This window comes from Nomia melanderi, chromosome 13 (genome assembly GCF_051020985.1).
Source record: "Nomia melanderi isolate GNS246 chromosome 13, iyNomMela1, whole genome shotgun sequence".
Lineage (NCBI taxonomy): Eukaryota > Metazoa > Arthropoda > Insecta > Hymenoptera > Halictidae > Nomia > Nomia melanderi.
Window position 1 is genome coordinate 11260993 of NC_135011.1, and position 23201 is coordinate 11284193.

The 23201-nt window shown below is 39.8% G+C and overlaps 2 protein-coding genes across 4 annotated transcripts in view; one reads left to right on the forward strand and one right to left on the reverse strand.

Annotated features, from left to right (window-relative positions):
* Positions 1-938: 938 nt before the first annotated feature.
* Positions 939-15520, forward strand: dy (transmembrane protein dusky). Of its 3 annotated transcripts, none has more exons than XM_031973576.2 (4): positions 939-1494; positions 4702-4841; positions 4924-5008; positions 11751-15520. In XM_031973576.2, the coding sequence occupies exons 3-4, from the start codon at positions 4964-4966 to the stop codon at positions 13452-13454; spliced, it is 1749 nt and encodes a 582-aa protein (XP_031829436.1). In that variant the 5' UTR covers positions 939-1494; positions 4702-4841; positions 4924-4963; the 3' UTR covers positions 13455-15520. The 3 variants fall into 3 exon arrangements, with proteins under 3 accessions (XP_031829436.1, XP_031829438.1, XP_076229226.1); XM_031973578.2 differs by having other exon boundaries at positions 4702-4837; XM_076373111.1 differs by lacking the exon at positions 939-1494 and adding an exon at positions 1955-1982.
* Positions 15521-16462: 942 nt separating this feature from the next.
* Positions 16463-23201, reverse strand: part of m (zona pellucida domain-containing protein miniature) — a 58881-nt gene continuing 52142 nt past the window's right edge. The window contains exons 5-8 of the mRNA XM_031973554.2: positions 21867-21989; positions 21556-21770; positions 20896-21279; positions 16463-19411 (exon numbers count right to left, since the gene is read on the reverse strand). Coding sequence (XP_031829414.1) covers positions 18845-19411; positions 20896-21279; positions 21556-21770; positions 21867-21989 — 1289 coding nt within the window. The 3' untranslated portion in view covers positions 16463-18844. The remainder of the gene's footprint in view (positions 19412-20895; positions 21280-21555; positions 21771-21866; positions 21990-23201) is intronic.

Consider the following 23201-nt stretch of genomic DNA (forward strand, 5'->3'; position numbering starts at 1 on the left):
AAGCAAAGAAAAATATTATTCAACAAAATGGTGGTCATATAGAGATGAAAAATCCTGTGTCATTAAAATGTTATATTTTTTACTTAATACAATAAAACTATTGTAGATACTGATATATTTTTATTACAATCTATAAGGGAACGTTTATTTTACATGAAGATATCTAAAATTAAAGAAAATCGAACGATATCTCAGCAGTGAGGTAGTTTAATCATGATACAAGATGAGTAGTTCAATCGCTAAAACTGAATATCATTATTTTTTAATTACAAATCGTTACATATTTTACAAATTTTTGTTGTAATTATTCTTAATATGTTAATTACATCATGTATAAGAATAGTTTCAGTATTCACCAAATCTCTTCAAATAAATTACCGAAATGTCGTGTCAAAGTACATTTGCCTAACAGTAAGTTAACGGACGTTTATTGTACGGTTTATGTTATTGTTCTTAGAAAAATTAAAGTTCGTTCTTTTAGATCTTGAAAATTAGGGATTTAAAAATAGATTATAGAATACAAATTTGTGGAATTGCATCGATTAAAACCGACATAAATGTTTATCAATTAATGTTTATAAAATTCAATAAGCATCAAAGTGACGCGTTCCGTAAACCTAGTGTTGGATTAAGCGTAATCCAAGTTTCGAAATGGGAAACCAAGATTACTTGGGACCGCGAAGGGTTAAACAAATTTCACCCTTGCGTAGGAACGGTTTTGTGGGCCAAAGTTGTAGCAGATATAGGGAAGGACGCGTGCTAACGATGGGACGGCATCATGTATCTAACGTGTCGCGTGCATACGGAGACAGACAGAGCAACAGGGACACCGGGAAGGACCAGAACGACGAATAGGAGCACGACCGCGACCACGTCCACGAGTCATGGTCGTGGTCGTCAAGAGTACGGGCCGAACGACAAGAGATATCCTCCGGCCTGTGAGGGACCTATATAACTGTACCATGTGTCTGGGTCAGGGGGCGGGCCGCCACGTTTATAGTATACTCTCTATATCGAACAGGTGTACCCCATTCCGACTCCTTGAGTTCTCGCGTGCACCATCGGGCCGCAGCCACGCCGCAACGCGTCTTTCTAGCTGCCGCGACAGATATCGCGACGCATCGCGGTAAATACGTGGCGAGAGATCAGTCGCGCGGGAAGCCTCCGACGACACTTAACGACGCGTTCGTAAGAGCGCACGGAATCATTTGCGGCGAGTGGCTTGCAAACGTCTCGGGTCATACCTCCTCACACGTTCGCCGATTTTGTCCCCGTTTCCACGGCTGAAATCTGTTGCGAATCCGACTGACTGTGCTTTAGAGTGCCTCCGACCGCGCGGCCACGCGGAGATTTCTCGGCACATGGTGCGTCGATCAGTGCGGTGTTCGAATCCGTTCTCCTTTTCTCCTCGTCGTGCGTCCGTCACAAGGGATTCGTAAAAAGAGACAGGAGCGCTCGTTCCAGACGACCAGATTTCCAAGCTGGTAAAAAGACGTAAGGCACTTCACACTTGATAGTTATGTACTTAGACGAACTGTTCGTTTTTGCAAATGCCAGATGGCACGCGATGCATAGTAGTCCGGTCCAATTAGCCCCGCCGATTCGCGCAGTGTCGTTCCCGGATTGGACAAGTGATCGTTTGCGAGATTCTCCGGATGCGCTTATTATATGTTTGGATTAATCGTTGTAATTATAGCGCGGCACGGTGTGATTCAATTATCGCCATGGCCATTGATTAAACTATTATTTACAGCGGAATTGTCGTCATTTGTACCTCTAATGCGTTGCTAATGACAGAAGCTGCAGTCTCGACCGGAGAAATTATATGACGCGCCGTAGGATATGCACCGCATTATAGCCGACCACGTGGTGACCGCTTTCATTCTATCGAATGTATATCGCCGCAACAGTTGGCGGCTGCTCGCCGGATGGGACTAATCTCGCGGAGTCACCTCGGAAATCGACGATGCATACACGTATACGTACGTTTTGCGGTTCGATTTGTATCCATTTTTTTTCTCTCATTAATCGCACGTTACACACGCGAAAATTACCAGATTATGCCATTTTCACGGAGCTAGTTTCGAACGTCTTTTCACACGATTTCTCCCGTCGAGTCGGAATAAAATTTCTTTTCTTCCGATAGAACGAATGAAAATTAACGAGTATAATCGTCGGTCATGCACGCGTGATAGAGTCGTTAACGTTGGGACTTTTGAGTGATGGATCATCCTTGACAATATAATTTTCTACGTTGACGCGTATTTATTGATGTAGCCAATGGATACGATGGAGGTGATTGTCTTAAAGGGGCTATGCGAATCGCGAATGATGGCAGACGTGAAATCGAACGCGCAGGGAAAGAGGATAGTAAATCGGCAGCCGGCGTTAACGGTAGGCGATTTTCATTGAGTACCGGTGGGGTATCTCGCACGATCGATCAGCAATGCGACACCTCTACATCGAAAGTGCATCGAGTTGTCATCAAGTTGTCAATTTGTTTCGTTACGCTCGATTACCATGCGGTCGTTAGGTTACAGACGATAGAGTAATGTGGATTATGTGCGTATCATATATCGCACGTGCGTTCAGCATATCATTAGTAATTGCTAACGTATTTTCCGCACTGATGGGATCGTTTTCACGATAATTACATGTCGAGATTATTAGCAGATTTACATGCAAGGATTTACAATGATCGAACACTGTAACCTCCCATATTTTTATGAATATTGTACGATGGAAACTTTTTGTCTTGTTTTATATTAAATTGGATTAAGTCATATATTGATTAAGATTTTGTACGATCAGGTTTTAGATAACACTTATGTTTTACTTTGTCGTAAAATGATTATGAAACAACATAGCTTGTTAGCTTCACTTTGCAAAATCATTTGCATTGTACGTGTATTTAATTTTAGAAAATATTCACATCATCAATTATTCCTGTTCTCACATTGATAAATCGCTCATAAAATATCTTTTACCGTTTTTATTTTTAATTTTCTATATCTTTTTCAATCGTCATAGTCTCTAGAATTAGCACACTTTATCCATTAATATTACTGTTGCCGATCAGGAAACAGTTACACGGAAAAATGTGTTCAATGAAATCCATAATCGTAACTCTAAATGACACGATTGTTCAGCACAAAAATGAAAAAAAATTCCTCGACTCCTATTGTCGAAAGTGTCATCGTTCGGCGGAAAGGGGAACGAGACGAGATTTTTTACTTCCTTCAATATAGGTTACTATTAGGTACGTACTCATTATGCGAATGCCTGACTTCGGAATTACCACACCGGTAGAACCGTTATATGTATTTGGCACCACGCCACATCTTCGGCGTGCCCGATTCATGGTTAGCATGGAACAACGGACGTGTAAACAGCCGGCAGTGATTTTTATTCAGCCACGGCCCCGTGGCGGACGAAAGAACAGGTGTCGCAGTCTATTCTGGCATGAATCGCGAAGCGGAATAATAACTAACGTATGCCGGTAATAAACAAGCGGCCGTGACTCTGCTGCGCTAACGGAATTTGGTATAGATCACCGGGAGATCGTAATTACCTACCGCTCAATATTCACGCACGCGGTCTCAGCTGAATGCATTAATTACGTCGGGCCGCGTGAACTTTCGTATTACCCATGACGGTAGAAAGTAACGATATTTTATTAGCGCTCGATCACGCCGCGACTAATTTCTATCGTAATCATTGCCATTCTTATAATAGTCGAAGCATCATACATCCTAGAAACGAAATAGGGTAGAACGATGATCGATCGAATCCCGGCGCCTGCAGAGGTCAACGGGGACCTCGAATGGCTTGTTCGTGGCCTTTTAGAAATTCCCAGCGCGCCGCCATCGAAACGGCAGACAAACAGCCACTCAAATCCCAAATCGGTGATTTGTCGCACGTATCGTCCATTGTCCGATCTAGAACCGAACGAAAATCTATTGGTGGGGTCGATCCCAGCGTCGGATCCGTGTAAGTGGATTCGGTACGGACGTCGAGACCCGATAGACGGAAACCTACTTGCCTACATTCGTGCACCGCGTGCACCTTGAACCTGCATAATACCGATGAGTCGTGTTGCCTCGTTGCGTCTTCGTCGTTTTTCAAATAGCGAAGACAGCGTTGGTCGCTCGTGGAAACCATTCCATCGGATTAATCGCATCGAACGTGCTTGTTCGAGTACTGATTCTTTTTAGAGAAAGTAAAGCTTCCATTTCGATAGCGAAACCTTGTTCCCATTTTTTTTTGTTGTTGCCAATCGCGATAAAGAATTCATGATCGATAGCGAAGTGTGGAAAAATATTTGCGACTTTTTGGCACACGATATCGGTTCGACGAATTCAGTTCATACCTATAGATGTCGATCGTGGAAGTCGGGTGTCATGAGTACAACGAGGTAACGGAGCGAAAACCCGGACATTCGGCAGGAATTTGGGACAGGTGGCCTAGTGGTCGCACGAGGCGAGCGTGTCTGATAATTGACGATTAAACACGAGCGAGGCATTCAATGATGGACTGGTTCGTTCGTTCAATGTTCGCTGTTTGCTACTAATAAGTAATTGTTACGTTTCACTTGTACTTGTTCCTTGAAAATATCCAAAAATACGCACGTCTCGAGTTTCGTAGTTCTTCTTCGCAGTTTGTAAGTTAATGTTTGTTTTTCTTTTTGTATTTAAATTACAGATCTCGATCGATCAATCATCAGTCTTTTTGCTGAAGAAAATAGTGGATAATTATATCGCCACGTGTTTGCTTCAATTGCTGAAATACACTTTGCCGTGTTGAAGCGATCGTCTATTGAGCACGCGAGATTATAATCGTAGGTACGTTTACACTTGTTGATTTTAAATACCAGTTGGGCTGAGTTGATATTTTTCTGAATGGGATTTTGTCAATTTTTTTCAGCCGCACATTTACAGTGCTCCACCGTGGACACTAATACGGTATGCGTTGGAGAATCTTCATCTTTGCCTGTCTCCTACTGCAGGGGGTAAGTTGTTTTTAATTTGAAAATAATAAGGGAATTTATTATGACAGTCGCTTTTTATGTAACGTATGATGTAAACTTGTTTAAAGCTGTAAAAATTATTTCTGCGAGGAATGACGAAAGATTTATACGCATTCGTACTAGTTATATTGAATAATAATTGAGAGTAACAAGAACATTTTGATTATTCGAGCTTTTTCAAAATTTGAAATATTTGAAAAGAAAGATGTTATGTTCAGAATATTTGCGATATTTAAGGTTATTAAAATTTTAACGATACAAATAGGAGTGCTAGCAAATTTTATTTTCAATTAATAATTTGAAAATTATTTTGTTGACAATTGAGACATACAAAGGATATTAAAAATTTTTATATGGCGAATATGAATTGACTACATTTAATTCTTTATTCCAACAAATCCCATGCAGTTTAAATTTAGCATGCATTATTTATATTATATAAAATCCTGTTGTAAATCCTGTTATAAATGGGTAAAATAAAGTAAATATAAATTTGTTTTGTCAAATATTATAATATCTTGCTTTAAAATAGCATCTCGTTTCTCAATTCATTTTTTAAAAATACTTTTAATGTATGAAATATGATATTGAAATATTTCATTTTATACATCAGGTGAGGGAAATAAAGATAGTTTATTTGCTGAAAGTTCCTATTCTATTTAAAATAATTTTAATTGAATTATGCAGCAATTAATAGTTTAAACAATACTTAAAATACATTTTTCAGTTTTACTCAGCTTCGTGAATTATTAGTCAAAACATTAGAAACTAATCAAAACTAAACCAAATAAAACCTGATAAAACATAAAAAATCAATAATAAACTCATTATATCTCGATAAACTTCATTGCACATTAAATCCTACAAAACATCTGTGTCGTTTTAATGCACGCAATCCAGGCACAAATAAAAATTAGTATCTACTGTTCCCGAAACTGTAATTGTCATTTAGATTTACAGTGTCGCTTAATTTTCAAACAATTTCATTATCGCAGTTACACGAAATTTTTATACCCCACCCTTTAAAAATCTCGTTGACATATTCTTGCGTAAATTCGTTTCCGAAATTCTGCTTTCACATTTTTCTTGGCAAGCCGCGCGCGGGCTCTCCCATTTACATTTCCTGTAGGTAATAAAAAAACGACATTTAACTGTCATAGGGGACGGGCACGAAACGTTTTTGAAGGGCCGTGTGCCAGCGAACGAGATGCTTTCTTTTAGGATAATAAAAAATGGGATAATAAACAGACCCGGCGCAGGAAACGTCGCGTACTTTTTAGTCGACCCAATAAAACGGCGCGTTTACGTGGTAAAGCAACGCCAAGTGCGCGAGTTGTTGAATGGATGGTCAAAAACCGCCGGGAAGTAAAGAAGAACGCGCGGCGACGTTTCAAGGGGGGTAGGTCGGTATGTCTGCGTGGGTAATTACTACATTATAACCCAGATTCACGGTGGGTACATAGCCTGCAATGCCGTTACCCAGTGCTCTGACCCAGAGCTAAGGGCGACTCGAGGCCCGGTCGATGTCTTGAAATGGTGCGCGGCGTTTCGATCCGGCTCATCCACGTCTACTACGAAGTAACGTTTTACCGTCGGGCCTTCACCACGAATCGGTCTTACAAGATTGCGCGCAAAAATTGCACATTAAACTACCGGTTCCCTGATCCTACCTTCCCATCCTGGATTCTTGGGGACCGACCCGACTTTAATTCTTTCCTTACTTTTTTCCTTTCTTCCTTTTTGAACGGCGTTCATTCTTCGGGACCACCGAGGCACTTAAAATATTTATGTCACCGGCAGAGGCTGTTTGATCGATTTCGTTCCTCTTTTCTTCAATTTTATTTTGCGGCCCCACTTTTTCGGAATTCCTCGTGCCTCGGCGGATGCTCTACTGTATGTATCGTTTACTTTGAACGGGGCTTGAGTCTGTTTTATAATCAAGTTAATGGTTATAATAATTGCAATTATCTTTTGGGTTTTTAGTTTTTAACAGTCTCTTCTTGTTTTTCGTTTTAAATGGACTTACGCTACTCTTTAAATAAACGGCTTGTTTACGTGATTTTAGGATAACGGTCTTTCGACGTTTGTTTAACGTTTTCGGCGTTGGCATCGGAAAATTGTTATGGTAGGAGAATTTTTGTTTTCTTAAAGAAATAATATCTGCAATGAAATATTGAATTGTAATCAATTTTTCGTAACAGGTGTTAATACGATGTTTGGGCTGATTTAAGCAGTAACTAAAATATTTTTAATTAAATTTGTAGAAGCAATTGTTTATAGCAGTTTGTTTATTTTTTTGCAGGAGTGAAGCACTTTTTCTCTAAACGATTACCATCATTTGTGTTTGTAATAACGTTCTACCTGTATCTTAAATTACATTTAACATTTCTTTATCCTTAGTTTATTGAGATCATTTCCTTATTTTTTAACCGCATTCTTAATCTTTTTATTAAACAAAAAATTGACGAATGGATATTAGATTTCCTTTACAATATGTTAATCATTTTAATCGTTATTTCTATTTTCTTTCTTTCAATTAAAGTGAAAGCCTTGTTGATTCAAAGGTTTCTTGAATATAAATATAAATAACGAAACCTTATTATCTTTTTTTTCTAGAAATAATGGTATTTTGTAAAAAGTGAAACGTACAATCATCATTCATTTGATTGAACGATAAAAGTTAATAATTATTCTCCTTTCATATTTATTTTAATTTTACTGATTTCACCGATATTATCAATTACTGCAAGTATTTTCTGCACATTTATCAAAATTGAAATAATGTTACACACAGCGTTACAGCAATTCTTCTTATCCATTGCCCGAAAATAACACAATATTCTTACTTTCGTTCCCGCCTCGAGTAACAACCGCAAAATACTTTAAACTGCAAATCGCATTACAATTATCACTCAAAAAGATAACGATTCATTCGACTCTCATAAAAATATTTAACGGCAATCGGTATAAGACTTCCAGACGGCGGAGTACGAGGCGCGATAGTTCTTGCGGAGGCTCGAACAGGTGAATGGAGGAGATAGGATGAATGAAATACCTTCTAAGATGATAGAAGCTCCTCGAGATACGAGTCCGCTCGGAGCGGCGGATAATTATTACTCTTCCAGCTTACTATAATTTCCCCCTTTTTGCTGAATGCTGTTTTCAACGCGATATTAATCTTCGGACACGTCGTAACGGAAAATTAATTACGTCATTACTGTTACAAGCGCAGAGACAACGTTATTATCGTTACCCGGGACGATTAAGCGATTACGTTTCCCGACGGAAATCGTCCGGCAGCGGTTTGATTCTGCGTGCGCCTCCCGGATGGAAACGAGAACAAGATATGTAATATGCAAACCGGCGAGCCGCTCTGTGTGTCGCGTCGGTGCGGTTTCTCTCGAAGGACGGACAACGTCTTTTACAGTCGGTCGCGCAACCGCCGTCATCGAAATCCATCACGAGTTCGTTCACAGGTGACCCAGTAAGCTTTCGTCGAATTATGGAACGCGTAGGCTGGAAAGCCGCGGCGGAGATAAGCCGACGTCGGAGGGTAGGGACGGAAAACCGAACCGTGTATCTGAAGCGTTGAGCTGACCGATTGACCTGCGGCTAAAGACACGGGTGGTCCGTTATGCCCCAGGGTCACGCGTGACGCAATCAGCCACTAGGCTGGTGAACAGGCCCGATGCTCCTATTCCGTCGTTTGGTCGCCCCTTCTCGGCTCTCCGAACCCGTCATTCGTCGAACAGTCAGAACGGGTTTGTTGGTCGGACACTGTTGTCTCCCATATTGGCCATCAGGAATGCGTACGGCTGGAGATAGCGCTCCGAGCGGATCTTTGGTCCGCGTCCACGGATGAAAAATTGCATCTCTTTCTTGTGGCAATCGGTGGCCCTCTATCGCCATTCTTGTTGCCCCGGCGTCTTCTCACATTAGGGACGTGAAAAAATCGATTACACTGTCCAACACGGATTTCGGGCTGCGGTATCCATTGAGGCGACTTTCGCGAAGTTTCTTGTATCCAGCACGAATTTGGAAGCTGCATTATATGATGCCTTTAGGTTTTGAGAGGTTTCATTTTGGAAATAAAAAGTTGACCCTTTGTACTCGTTTTTTGATGCAATCTATCAGAGTGTCTGAGGTATTGGTCACTCGAAGTTTTGTTTTGAGGAGAAAAATTGTATATGTTTATGTATTCGCGTGTTTAAGTTGTAACGGAGATACAAATTAAACTTGACACTTTGAATTTATCTATTGTCTGGTGTCTGTGATGCAGGTTATGCGTGTTCCTTTAATCCTTTAGGTCCTGAATAAAAAATTTTGGAAAACAAACATTTATTGTCATAATATATTAACTAATTTACCAATAATAGTAAATATTTTTTCTCAAAAAATGCGATTTTAACTGTCAAAAAGATAGCTAGTTATTACTATATCGATTTTATACTGGTGGCTTTGCGACTAATTCACTGATTCGTATTTCGCTAATATTGAAATACGTGGTCTCAAGGCGATGCCACTGAGAACTGAAATATTAGGGGATATTTTAATGCGACGGTGTTTGTTTACTGATTTTAACGAACAATTTATAAAAATTGGGTAAAACTTATTAGCATAAGCTTTATACCGCCAAATTTTTGCGTATAACTGAAGGATGATTATAAATTTTTCATTGAATAATACAAAACAACTGGCTACCATGAAAGGTCTCAAAGTTGAGTATGAAAAATGTAGTTTGCTGGTTGCCATGATTTGAGCTATTTTGCTTATCATGGACAAAAACATTCAATTGATTATCAAACAGTATAAATGTGACTATCGCAAATACCAAAAAGAAAGAAGTATATTGAAATTTTTGTCGTTTTAATATATTATAAAAAAATATATTTTGACATGATTGAATACTATTAAAATTTGAGCTCGATCAGTGCGATAGTTTCTGAAATATCGCGTTTGAAGTTTCGAGGTCCTATGGTCGGACAACGACATGTTATAATCGGAATACTTCCTTAACAGAAATAGTAGAGTTACGGTTTATATGATCAGTGTCCTTTTAACGGAGTCAACATGATATAAAGAGTTAAATTTTTAACTTTAACCATTTTTGCTTACATAAAATGGTTTTACAGGCCTTATCAACATAAAATAGTAATTACTATATGTAATACTATGTTACTATATCATATTTTCTTATAAGTTACATTACACAATCGTAATAAATTCTCATTTTTCAAGACTAAATACTTTTTGAAATATTTTGTTGCATATTATGAAAATATGTTTTAATCTATTCAAACGCAAATCTTTAAATTTTATTTCGAAACTAAAAATATATGACTTAGTCTACTTTAAAAATTAACGGTACATATGTATGTTTTCATAACATAATAAATGCATAATAATTAAAATATTTTATATTTTTTTGTAAATAATTAAAGGCCGCAGTGAGTTTTAACTACACTACGCGATATACCAGATTCTTTTTATACAAAAATTATAAAATAAGCTACAATATGGATTTTGTTTTCAATTAAGATGATAAAATGTTTCTGTGCAGCCCAAGCTACTGCCAATAATTATCAACAGAAAGGATCACTTAGCATTTTGTATTTTAACGTAAAAGATTAATTCGTGTAATTTTATTAGCGTGCTTTTTTGTTATATTTACTATTTATAAAACATTTGTAATGAAAGAAGGATTTTTACTTTTACAATTGTTTTCTTCTCGACTGATGCTAGCAGGAAACAGTTATATCTGATATCTATTCAATTTCAACGAATGTTCTGCGGGCATAGTGGTAAGATAAATTTCCGCATTAATGTTTGAGTCCCTATTTGTTTGAAGACCAGTTGCTTTTCTACCTCATTGAAAGTAAATAATAAATCTTTTAGTTTTAATTCATTTATGATTGATCGGTCGTTACATTCAGTACTAGGGTACACGAAATTAATATGAAATTAATATGAAAGATTAGATTTAAGTTCTTGGTAGAGTATCAGATAGTCACTACTAACATTAATAGCAAGTCAATGTTTTAAACACTGCTTAGATATTTTTGAGTATTCATAATATTATTAGAATATAAACATTCTTATGTAAATGAAATCTGAAATGGAGCACGATTCATCCAAATGTATACGATATTAAACTCTCCATACATTCAACTTATGTTCAATCATACTTTATGATAATCCCAAGTCCAAGACGGTCTTTGTGAATTACTTAATACATAATCGAACGATATCTAAATTTGACAACATAGATACAATAACTATATGTACAATACCTAAATTTCGGTGAAAACGATCGTCCGTAAAATTCGCGTTCACAGAATGCAAACCACAAACACGATGCAGTTTAACACAAGAATTTCACGCTGTCTGTGTGTGACATGTCCTGTCGTTAACACGTCGAGTTTATGGTAATTTTTTCGTTGCGATCGTACGGAGTGAATTCACGGATCGTTACATGATAATTTAGGGGAGCGCGGTATCCACGGGCATGCGATGATTGCGGTCGTGGGCTCGTCTCGAATAAAGGCGGTCCATTCTTAAAAGAACTCACGTGTCTGTAAATTATGCCCGGCTGACAGCGTCAATCTACTTTCACACTTTCTCGCTGTTTATCCCTGTCAGCCCGATCGATGGTCTACAAAATATTCCGCCATCTACATGGCCACGTAACTTTCTTCACAGCAAACTCTTCGATTTCTGTTCACAGCTGGCTCGGGCGGAGGATGTGGAGGTAGTGGAAGCGATTCCAGGGGAGGACAACCGAAACGACAACTCGGCTTTGAACCGTCAGGATAATGACATCAACACGCCCGATCAGTTGGCGTTAGAGTCGTTAGGGGAAAAAGATGCAGGCAGCAATCATTACAAACCGGGTGGTCTCAGAGGACATCCCTTACCGATGCCGCCCAGCAGAGGCAGTTTAGGACTTCCCCACCCGCGGCCGCACCATAACGTCGCCTATCACGGGCCACCGCCACCTCTGCCACCCTCGAAGGCGCCATCGGAGGCCATCGACAAGATTTACACGACAGGCGGCGGCATCAGCTCAGCGGTTGGCGTGGAGCCGTGGCCGGCACCCACGCCGGACATGCCGAAGATCATCTCCCTGGACGTGAAGTGTGAGAAGAATCTGATGAAAGTTTATCTCGGTTTCGACAAGCCGTTCTACGGTATAGTGTTCAGCAAGGGCCACTACAGTAACGTAAACTGCGTACACTTGCCAGCGGGTTTAGGGCGTACGTCGGTGAACTTCGAGATTAGTATTCATGCATGTGGCACAGCTGGGAACACTGAGAACGGTTTATACGGGTACGGCGCGGAATCCGGGTCAGGAACGTATTTCGAGAATATAATCGTGGTGCAATACGATCCGCAAGTTCAAGAAGTTTGGGACCAGGCGCGCAAGCTGCGGTGCACTTGGCACGATCTGTACGAGAAATCCGTTACGTTCCGTCCGTTCCCCGTCGACATGCTGGACGTGGTGCGCGCCGACTTCGCCGGCGACAACGTGGGCTGTTGGATGCAAATACAGGTCGGCAAGGGGCCATGGGCGTCCGAGGTCTCTGGGCTGGTCAAGATCGGCCAGACAATGACGATGGTGCTAGCGATAAAGGATGACGACTCCAAATTCGATATGCTCGTGAGAAACTGCATGGCCCACGACGGGAAGCGGGCGCCGATACAACTGGTGGACCAGAGGGGTTGCATCACACGGCCCAAGCTGATGTCACGGTTCACCAAGATCAAGAACTTCGGCGCATCTGCATCGGTACTCTCCTACGCTCACTTCCAGGCGTTCAAATTCCCCGACTCGATGGAGGTGCACTTCCAGTGCACTATACAGATATGCCGATACCAGTGCCCTGAACAATGCTCCGAGTCACCTTTGCTATTGGAGTCCCAGGGTTTGTTGGAGAACCATCATCATTCTTCGTCTAATGGCCACCCTGATTCCAGCTACGGCATCCCGCCACCTATCCCGCTTCCATTGGAGGCGTATTTGCAGGCCGCCGCTGGACGTCCGCGAGATGAAAGGCGGAGGAAATCTCGAGAAATAGTGCCCACACCTCAGAAGGCGGTCGGCGTCAATCGAATAATCCGCGTGGTTTCCACCGGCGATTTAACGTTCTCCATCGACGAGTCAAACAATGGAGAATCCAATGGGCCTACCATGGTGTTCCCTGTACGCAACGAGAACACCGCGAGCTCGGCGATGATTTGCATGACTACACCAGGGTTCGCTATCACCCTCATAATACTCCTCGCCGTGTTACTTTCCTCGTGTATACTCTCGACTTACCTTTGTCTACGGTTAAGACCGTTCTCAGGAAAAGCTAGAAAGGTTGCGACATATTACACCGGCGAACAAAACGCACCGAAAAAGTCGACGAGGACGTGTTTCTATTCATAGACCCGGCGGACGGTCGTGAACAGCCTAAAAGAGACACGTTGTCGATTTGCGACGCTTGCACGCGGAATATTTTTTAATTTATCAAGTGTCTTATGCGAGACTGGTTTGATGAGTTTCGTAGCGTTCGATTTCGCTGTCCAACGTGGATTTGGATTTGCAATGTTCACTGGGCGATTCTTGTAGGTTTTTATTTAAAGAGCAGATTTGAAAATGAAGTTACTCCAAGGAGCTCAGTTTTTGGAAGATTTAAGTTTGAAGGGAAATTGAGTTTTTAATTTGAGAAGTTTGTTTGGTAGTGATTGTGTTAATTGCGTTATTGAGTGGAGGTAAATCTGTGGTAGAATAATAGCATGATTTTTATATTTTTATATGAATATCGTAGGTGGCTCGTATTTTATTTGTTCGGAAGATTTTTTGGATGCCATGAATTAAATGTTTTTTTCTAAAAATAATGTATAAAGTGATTGATAATATCAACAATATGTTTGTAATACTTTTCAAAATGGTAGTACATAATTTATAGAGAAGTTTCTTGAAGAAAGTGGTTCTATGTGTACAACACTCGTTAAGTATTGATTTTTTTAGAAATTTGTAATTCATTTTAAAAACTGTAGGGCTGAGATAAAATCTAAATATTCCGTACGATAAAGCGCACTATTTTGGACAGAAAACGTAAAAAAGATTGAAAAAAGAAAATTCTTCATTTGTGATCCATGACACCAAGGATCACTTAATATTTCCATGCTATGCAATTGTTTTATAAATGTCGTCGTTTTAGCACGTTTCATTGTTAAATTTCTTCATAAATTATTTATTATTATTTATAAATGAACTATTTATTATTTATTATATAAATTCCTTAATTATAGAAATGAGATTTACACGTCTAAAACTGTTTTTTTCTTGATTCACATCAATAGAAACTACTTATTCCTGACATTAAATTGCAGCAATATGTGCGAGCATTACAGTTAGGCATAAAACCTAGATGTTGATGTTTCCGAGTGGAAAAGTATTGTATCATTACATTACTAGACATCTTCTATTATATATATTTCGTACAAAAAATACACCGTTTTATTGGGAAGAGTTCATAAAGTTATTTTTAGACAGAAAGCTTTACATTGCATCGTTGAAGCACAATTTTATAATCTCAAAATTTTCCTCTCAAATTAAATTTCTCAAAAACTGAGGGCGATTCGTACTCACGCATCAACAATCTACAAGAATCGTCTACTGAATATTGAAATACATAAAAAGGAGTAGAATTCGTTGGATAGTGTTATTCGTCGAAACAAATATGAATGATGAACCGTGGCTGGCGTTGGATGTTAGATCATTTATGCCGGAAGTAAATGGAATAAAAGATCAAACTTCGATAAAATATTGCTCAATAAAGGTTGCCAGATTCCGATTAGTAGCAATATAGAAAGGAACTTTGGTGATCGGGTTCGTGTTTCGTTTTCATTCTCGGACCATCGAAATCCAACTACACTGTTAAGTCGCACTCATTGAATTTTTGCGCAAACCAGTCTTCCTGGTCGCTGCATTCCAGGTATTTCTAGAGGCTACAGAATGTCGCAAGCACGATTCTGTACACCAGCACGTACCAGATAGAGTATAGTTCGTAACAAAGTAAATAGGATACTCTCTGCTACGTGTGTCGCATCTGTTCGGCCAGAACGATAAAACAATATGGATTTGTGCTTCGTCATGGTAAAACTTAAGCTCAAACATTCGCGCAGGCGACTGCGCGCGGTCGCTCTGAAAAAGAAATTTAGTCAATGATAATCAAACACTGCGCTCACAACTTCCTTGTTACAATTATTACGGGACAATATGGTATTTGGGTATACTATACGTGTTTTGTTTCTCTTTTCTTTTTTTTTTAATTTGTACCCGTTACATATGGACAATATGTAACTCGGTTACGACTAAGGCTGAAATGTTGCGAGATAATAGTCTATATTTTTATTTGAAGAGACACGTTCTTTTATAAATATTGTTGACAATATTATCGTCGTATTGTTATTTATTTGTTGTTTAGAATGTTTGAAATTCCGTCGCTTTATGCGATGTATGTATCTTGCCGATTTGTAATCGCGTAAGTATCATGAGATTATAAAAGGAGTTATATATGTTTAGCCTGGCCATTTCTAAACTGTATAAGAACATTTGCAATCACAATCGAAAAGAATTGCACGATAACGCGTTGCATGATCATACAGTGAAAAAATACACTCACACGGTATAACGAATGTGAACGAATCGAGTATATGAAAAGAAGGAAAGCGAGAAATTATGGTCAGATGTGTAAACCAATAGTCAGTAGCTTGTAATGGCATATAACGTTTTATAATATAATATTATATATTAACTTAAGCAAGTAGGCACATAAAACTTCATAAATTATTTCTCATCCTGGAAATGTTCTTTTTATAAAAACGTTAACGTCTGATCATTTCTACGACAAGTAAGTCTACGATTATGTTTGTCACTTTTTGTTATAGGAATATTCAAAATATCGTCGATTAGCCAAAAAAGAATGATAACAATTAGAAGATTCGAGTGAAATCCATCCGAGCCTTCGCATTTTAGGAATAATGCAGGAAGAAAGTAAACGTCGAGTCTGTGGAAATCGGTTAAGGTGCTGTAAATACATTTATTGGCATTAATCATTGATTTACGTTAAATAAAAACAGAACTTTTTCGATGAACAATCGACTTAACCTTTTGTTTCTATCGCTCGAAGCAGCACCGACTCAATGCTACGCATCGTCGCGCTCGTCATTGAAGGCCGACGCCCTCAATTTCGAAAATTTGCTCCACCTCCCCAGCCTTACGACAATTTTTCTCTTGCTGACACGTGTACACATATATTCATACATATCTAAGAAATCTTTCGACGCGCTTAAATTGTTCCGGCGTCGTGGGAAAGGTTCGGGATCAGGGTCCAAGTAAATTAACATCTGCCCGACCCACCGCATCGCGCCGATCGACACATCTCTTTCGTTTCATTCGGAAGAAGACGTGCGACGAGTATTTTTGTTTATTGTAAAAACGAAACAGAACATAAAAAAAGGGAATCCGAGGAAGTTCAGGTCTTCTGTATAAAACAGTTCCTCCCCCTTTTTTTATTTCACGTTTGTAACAGCACTTCGAAGTGATAAACCCTTCCTGCGATAATATCCTTCAAATATACGTTTCTTACTTATATGTATAATTACGTATATGTGGTGTTTCAAGGTCAGCGACTATCATCCCGTCCATGGTAATAATGCGAACGTCTTCAACGTGTGTCGCGCGTCGGGGATTCTTAAATAATTATTTCTACGCTCTAGTCGCTCAACGTGAAAGGCCCATGAGGGGAAATCGGTCTTCGAATCGACTTTGACCACTAACCTTCGGTTGGCACTGGCGGGAGAAAGAAGACTATCGAACGAAAGGGATAAAGTATAATATATTACATGATCTTCGAAATAATTCAAGGACAAAAGAAACCTGGTTCTTTCTTCGGAACGTGTAAATCGCTAACAACTACTGTAATTATTGTAACGTGTCAACGGAAGGTTAAAATGCATCGAGGTATCTACTAAAATATATCGAGTTCTTGCGTTACCTTAACGTAGAGATATACATTATTGGAAATAAAAGAGATTTGAGCTCCTCAGCAACATTCTTCAAGTTCACTTACTTTAATTATTTACGATTTCTTTCCTATGCTCGATTAGGTATTATTACTTTCAGCCTCTTTGGGGCTAGTTCTAGAGGTGCTGTTACTTCGATGTGGTTGTTGAAATGTGGTTAACACGAATGTCGAGAAAAGATCTGAATGCTTTACAATTTTGGCATGACTGTTCACCGATTGTAGTACAAACGGAGTGTTTAGTAATGCGTTTAATGTTGTAGTTCTAATAAAATGAAACATATGATCGTGGACGTAGTATCGGGTGTTAAGTGATTTCTCGTTTGCCGACCGTCGAAGTCAACGACTACGCAAAAATAACTCGAAGTTAGTGTACAGTTGAACGACAAGTGTTATTAGTTTATTAGAATCAACTTCCCTTCCGATAATAAATATTAAAATCTGCCGCTTAAAGAGCGTTTCGTATCAAAATTTGTTAAATATAAATTACAATATTCGTTTGTACTAATGTCTAATTTTATTTATTTTCGATTGTAACCGTTATAGCTCGTCAAGTTAGAAAAGATCCGCAAATGTCGTGCGATTTCAAAGCATTTCCATAAAGTTTTCCATAATCTTACAGTAACTTATATATTTTTTTCATTTATTCCCGTACATAGCAGTTATAAGAATTACTATTACCGAGAATATCGATAGCCTAATTCGAATCGTTCGAGGCTGTCGTAGACACTTCGCGGAAGAGTGGCCGACGCTAAAGTTCTCCGTCTCTTCTAACTTGTGAGGCTATAAGTGTGTATCCATAGCAGCATCCCTAGTAAATCAATAATTAAATATGTATAAATCTATAAGATATATAGATGACTTACATACAGAAAATAGAATCTCGTAAATCGCAATAGTTTACATATGTATATGCCGGCGATTACGAAAGTGATCTAACGGATACATGTCTCCCAGTATATTCTATATATAGAAAGTAAGAAATCTCATTTTCCAGGTGTACCGCTTAGACCTCTTTCGTAATTGCATGCACGTTACGTTATATTCTACAAATTCAAAGTGCGCCGTCGATGCGTTTCTTTCCGTTCTTGAATTCTCTAAGGAAAGCGACGCGTCCGTTGAAATCAGCGTCGCTCCGCCTCCGCCATCTTCGATCCGATCGACGTCCCATCGAACGAAGAAACACAATTTCTAACAAATATCATTCGCAATCTCATCGATATAGAGTTTTTACAATATTCACAGCTTCGGCTGTCGCACTGTCCCATTCGATCCCTCTTCTCGCGAATTTCATTGATTCCACCCACGTAACAAATATCCTCCGAAAAGTATACCGCTTACTTACCCAATACCAAACAGTTGCTTCCCAAAAACGAAATCATTTGCAATGTTTCTGTTTTTGAATCCGTTAAAGAGAAAAAAACAAAGAAGAATACACCCTCATTGAAAAACACCTATTAAAATAATTAGTTTCTAGAAAGGAGTTCAGTTCCAAGCACACTGTTCGACTTTCTCTCCCTCCCATTTTCTCCGAGCCTCGCTCACACACTCACTCTCTTCCTCTTTCTCTTTCTAAAAGGAAAAACACCGAAGGATAATCTCGGGACAACAGTCCGTGAGAGAACTCTCGCGCGCGCGATCTTTACGCACTTAAAGTAATTTGTACAGCATATTATTGCACATTGTCCTTCGAGGGGCGAGCGAACGCCTACCGTTAACAGCACAATAGTCACGTGGACGACGGTCAACCTCTTTCGACCGAGGGACTCGCGGCGACTGGATTCGTTTGTTTTGGTTGGATCTGTTCCGGGTGAGCCGGTCTCGTCGTGCATCGCACGCGTAGCAAGCCGTATGGTAGCCAACCGTTGGTCGTGTGCACTGCTCTATTGTTCTTTCTGCTGTCGACCGCCTCGCGTTGCGCCTGCAGCCGATGAAGCATCGCCCCGGCGACCAGTGCGGAAATTACCGCGGACAGCGCTACCACGATGAACAACGCGCTGAAGCCGGGCATAGGAAGGCAGATTCCATAAACCACCTCCTCGCGTATTCTGCCTTGGAAGACCGTTACCGCTTCCGCGTGAGTGTCCGGGCTGAAGGCCAGATCCGCCTCGGAGATCACCTCGTATAAACCGCTCACACCGACATCAGCGCTGCGGATCTTCCTATCGGACACCACGACCGACCTCTTTCGTCTGCCGTTCGGAGACGAGAGAGGTGTCACTGGCACCGCGACGTTGTCCCCTTCGAGATTGCGCGGTCCATGTGGGAACTGTTCTTGATCGCTCTCGTACCGCGTCACTCTTGGTGGGTCCTGGAAATTGAATGGTCGCATTTTAGGAACGCGGGACACGTACAGTATTTCATATAATTGCATAAGAAGTGATCTTCGGAAGGACATACCGGCAAGAAAGGTCTTTTGCTATGTGTTTTGTGTATTATTTTTATTGGTTAAGTGTGGTCTTAGCGATGAATAGTAAATTGGTATTGAAAATGAGATGAAGAAAAATGAAAATTGATTTTTGGATATAAATTATAAATTGACATCCTCTTTTAATTAAAATATACAATCCTTGGTTTTCGCGAAATATATATTCTAACCTTCCTCCTTGCTTGACTTTGGAAACTAATAAAAAAGATATTGCGGTTAAAAATCAGAAGTAGATTTAATAAAGTCTACATTTTATTTCGGTCGTACTAAAATTCTAAATAGAAGAACCAAAATTTTATTTTTTTGCAATTTCAATGTATGAAGTTCAACTTAACTTTGAGCGTAATAAAAAACGAGGAATAGTAAGTAGGAAATACATTTCTTTTATAAATAACTTCTATTTTTCTTAATATAGAAAGCTAAGGGTAAAATTGTATCCCAAACAGCGGAATGGAAGAATTCTTTTTTAATACTGTTTTTACTAGTAATAATCATTATTCAATGTATGCACATTTTGTTGCAAATTGAAAAATAATGACTAAGAGCGAAATTATTAGAAAGGACATTTTGTCTTAAATGTCGTAATTCGGAATGTCAGGAAATTATGTTGACAATGCTTGTAGCTTATAAAATTAAGTACATGAGAAAATAGCTGGAACAACCAAACTTTAAATTGGCAAGGAAGAAAGATTAAGGGCTATATTCCCTTAGCAAATGAGAATTGCAGCTAAGACAAAGGCTACAGAATACAAAGTTCAGTGTTTTAGTCTTCCCAAATTAAGGAACAACAATATGAAATTTCTTATTAATTAGACGGTACAAAAGTGGCTTTATCGCGTAGAATGCAATTTCCAGAGTACTGGCGACCTAGAGATGGTAAGAAAAGTTAAGTAATTTTACATAATCTGATTTTCGAAAGTACAAGAAACGTTCAATCCTATAAAAGAAAAGATGTGTTTCCACGTCGACTTCCATTTAAATTCTGTCTTCTGCCAGCGCAGAGTATACAAAACTAACCATGTACAAATAATTAACTTTAAACATTCTAAGAGGTTCAGTAATAAAATAAATATAGAGTAATCAATTTCAAATTGAAATACACTATAATAAATTCATATTTTGCAAGATGTGAATAGATATGCAGAAAATTTCGTTTTCCTTTACACGTATTTAAAATAGGTAGGTGATGTAAGCATTTATGTAATGAACAAAAATTCACATTCAAACTCTGAATCGCTAATTTAAGTAATTTTCATGCATCTAGATACTAAACAAATAACTCGATAAAATTAGTAGCCACGAATGTATCGTCTAATAAACGTATATTTATAAATCGTTAAAAAAATATTTGCTTGAAGTATATTTACTAAGAATGGTCTCGAGAGGTCATCGTCATCTGGATGGATCTCCTCGTCCGGCGTCTCGACCACCGGTGCCGGTACCCGGTTGCTCGTCTGTGCTTGTGCCTTTGGAACTGACTTCTCGACCCCCAAGAAGTGACCCCCTATAGAGGTCATCTCGTCACCATCTTGAATGATATCATCGTAAAGGGAGCCATCAGGCTGCTCGACTCCACCTCCTATGTTTTCGTTGTCCTTCTCGGCGCTGTTATTGTCGTCATCATGAATGGTGGGCGGTGCTGTGGTTTGAGGGTATTGCGGTCGTATCTGATCCTTCCGCTCTTGAATGTAATGGCCAACAGACCCACTGAGTTGACAATGATCCAAACAGCCATGACGACAGATCTCCACCTTGACATTGATCAAAATAGCTTAACGTCTCTCCGGTTCCCCTAGTCATCGTTTTTCCATTCAAACACGAATTAGCATAACCACAGAGTACTCTAACTCCCTTTCATTATCCGCCGAGCAAACGAACTGACTAAATCATTGTGTCAAGATGTTTAACAGCAAACGTTCGAGAAGCTAACGCGTCACGCGCCCGTAATAAAATTCTTCTACATCTAACCCTACATCCCTCCTCCGTGTGACTTATATCATTCGTTCTGCATTACCGACGCTGTTTACCTTGCACTTGATGTGCACGCTCAACGCGTCCGGAAACTTGAACGCGTGAAAGAAGGCGTAAGTGATGACCGTCGCTCGGTCGTCGGAGCCCCGAGCTTTCAGGAATCGGCTGATCATCTTCGGCCTGAGCACACATCCGAATTCGTCGCTGAGCTGTATCGTGTGTCCGCCGCCGTCCGAGGCCACGCACGACTTGACACGCATGTCGAATTCCCCTGGAACGAGTTAACGCGAAAGCTTAGTTAGTGGCCGCGGCTTCCTTGATCGATCGTCAAGCAGAGCCAGTGTCGCGAAGGTGTGCCGCTCGTTACCTCGGTAATCGTTAATAGCGACGACCAGGGTGAGCGTGGAGCCCAATGGTACTATTCCGGAAACGGGTGGCGCCCATGGTCCCTTGCCGTGTTGAATTTCCATCCAACAATCCACGTTGTCGCCTGCAATATCGATAGAATAGCACGGTCTCGTATTTGCGCTCTAAAGGTAGGAGGGCCGGGCAGCGGTCGCTTTCTAGGCACGGCGTGCCAGGTGCAATTTATACGTGTTGCATAAATTGAAATTAAGTGGCGCGGCTGCGGTTCCACCTGTGGTCAACCACGAGTGCACGAGTTACCGTGTACGGTACCATCATTTACCACGTATTAAACTCTTTGCGCCGGGGGATCATCGTTTCTCCTATCCGCTACGTGTCCGTAGACTTGTACACGGCAAAATGTGGCTGACGTAAACCGCCGCAGCGTTCATTCAACTCCAACCACCTTGCGATTGCTTTAATGTGTGTCACTCGACGTACAATACCAGTTACGAAATATTTACGACCGCGTGTTGGAAGCTTGATTTATACGTGAAACTTAACACCTTAATAAAGGGTACTCGATTACGCGTAATATATACAGGCGTCTTTCTATCGCGACGACTTAAAAAACGTGTATAGTGAACAGTCGCGATGTCGAGGACCTTCTCATGATTGCAACATTGTTCATCCCCGGCAGTACAACGTGATCCGATTGTTGTCGACGATTTCAACGTCTCTTTCTTTCCTATTCGTAGTTCTTTTGTGCATTCGAAACTTCAGTCGAATATTATTATACAAGTTATTATCATTATTATACAATCGCTTATTATACAAGCAATTGATGCCATGAATTTTAAAACAACACAAGTCAATCAATCGACATTTATTATTAAATAGGCCTGAGCAAGTTGGCAACAGTTACATCAATTACTCATATATATAATGTAGAAAAATAGGCGTGTGTTGTTTTTGAATTCAGGACGTCAGTTACGATCGTGATTCTATTGTAATTCGTGTCATTTTGGTCACAAAAGAACATGAACAAAAGAAAAATATAACGAACATGATGGTGAAAGTTTCATTCATCAAAACTAGAAAATAAAATGGTTTGATTTTTGAGTTGAAAGTCTTAACCTCATCGCGAGCCTTAATGTTGTCAAACGCTTCGACTCCCAGTCTTTCTTTTCCCTTCACTCGCGTTATTCTTTTCTGCGTTACGCATGCTATAATCTTCGTTTTTTGGGGTCGAATCGACTCGACATTTTCATAATTGCAATTTTTCGGTCCTGATGAGTGTTGCAATATCCAATGTTCACTATATCCTCTTTTGCACGTTTTCTGTCGGGTTAACGTG

Coding starts and splice junctions, on each gene's coding strand:
- dy (XM_031973576.2), top strand. CDS start 4,964: ATGCGTTGGAGAATCTTCATCTTTGCCTGTCTCCTACTGCAGGGG. Junction 5,009..11,750: donor CCTGTCTCCTACTGCAGGGG/GTAAGTTGTTTT, acceptor TTCTGTTCACAG/CTGGCTCGGGCGGAGGATGT.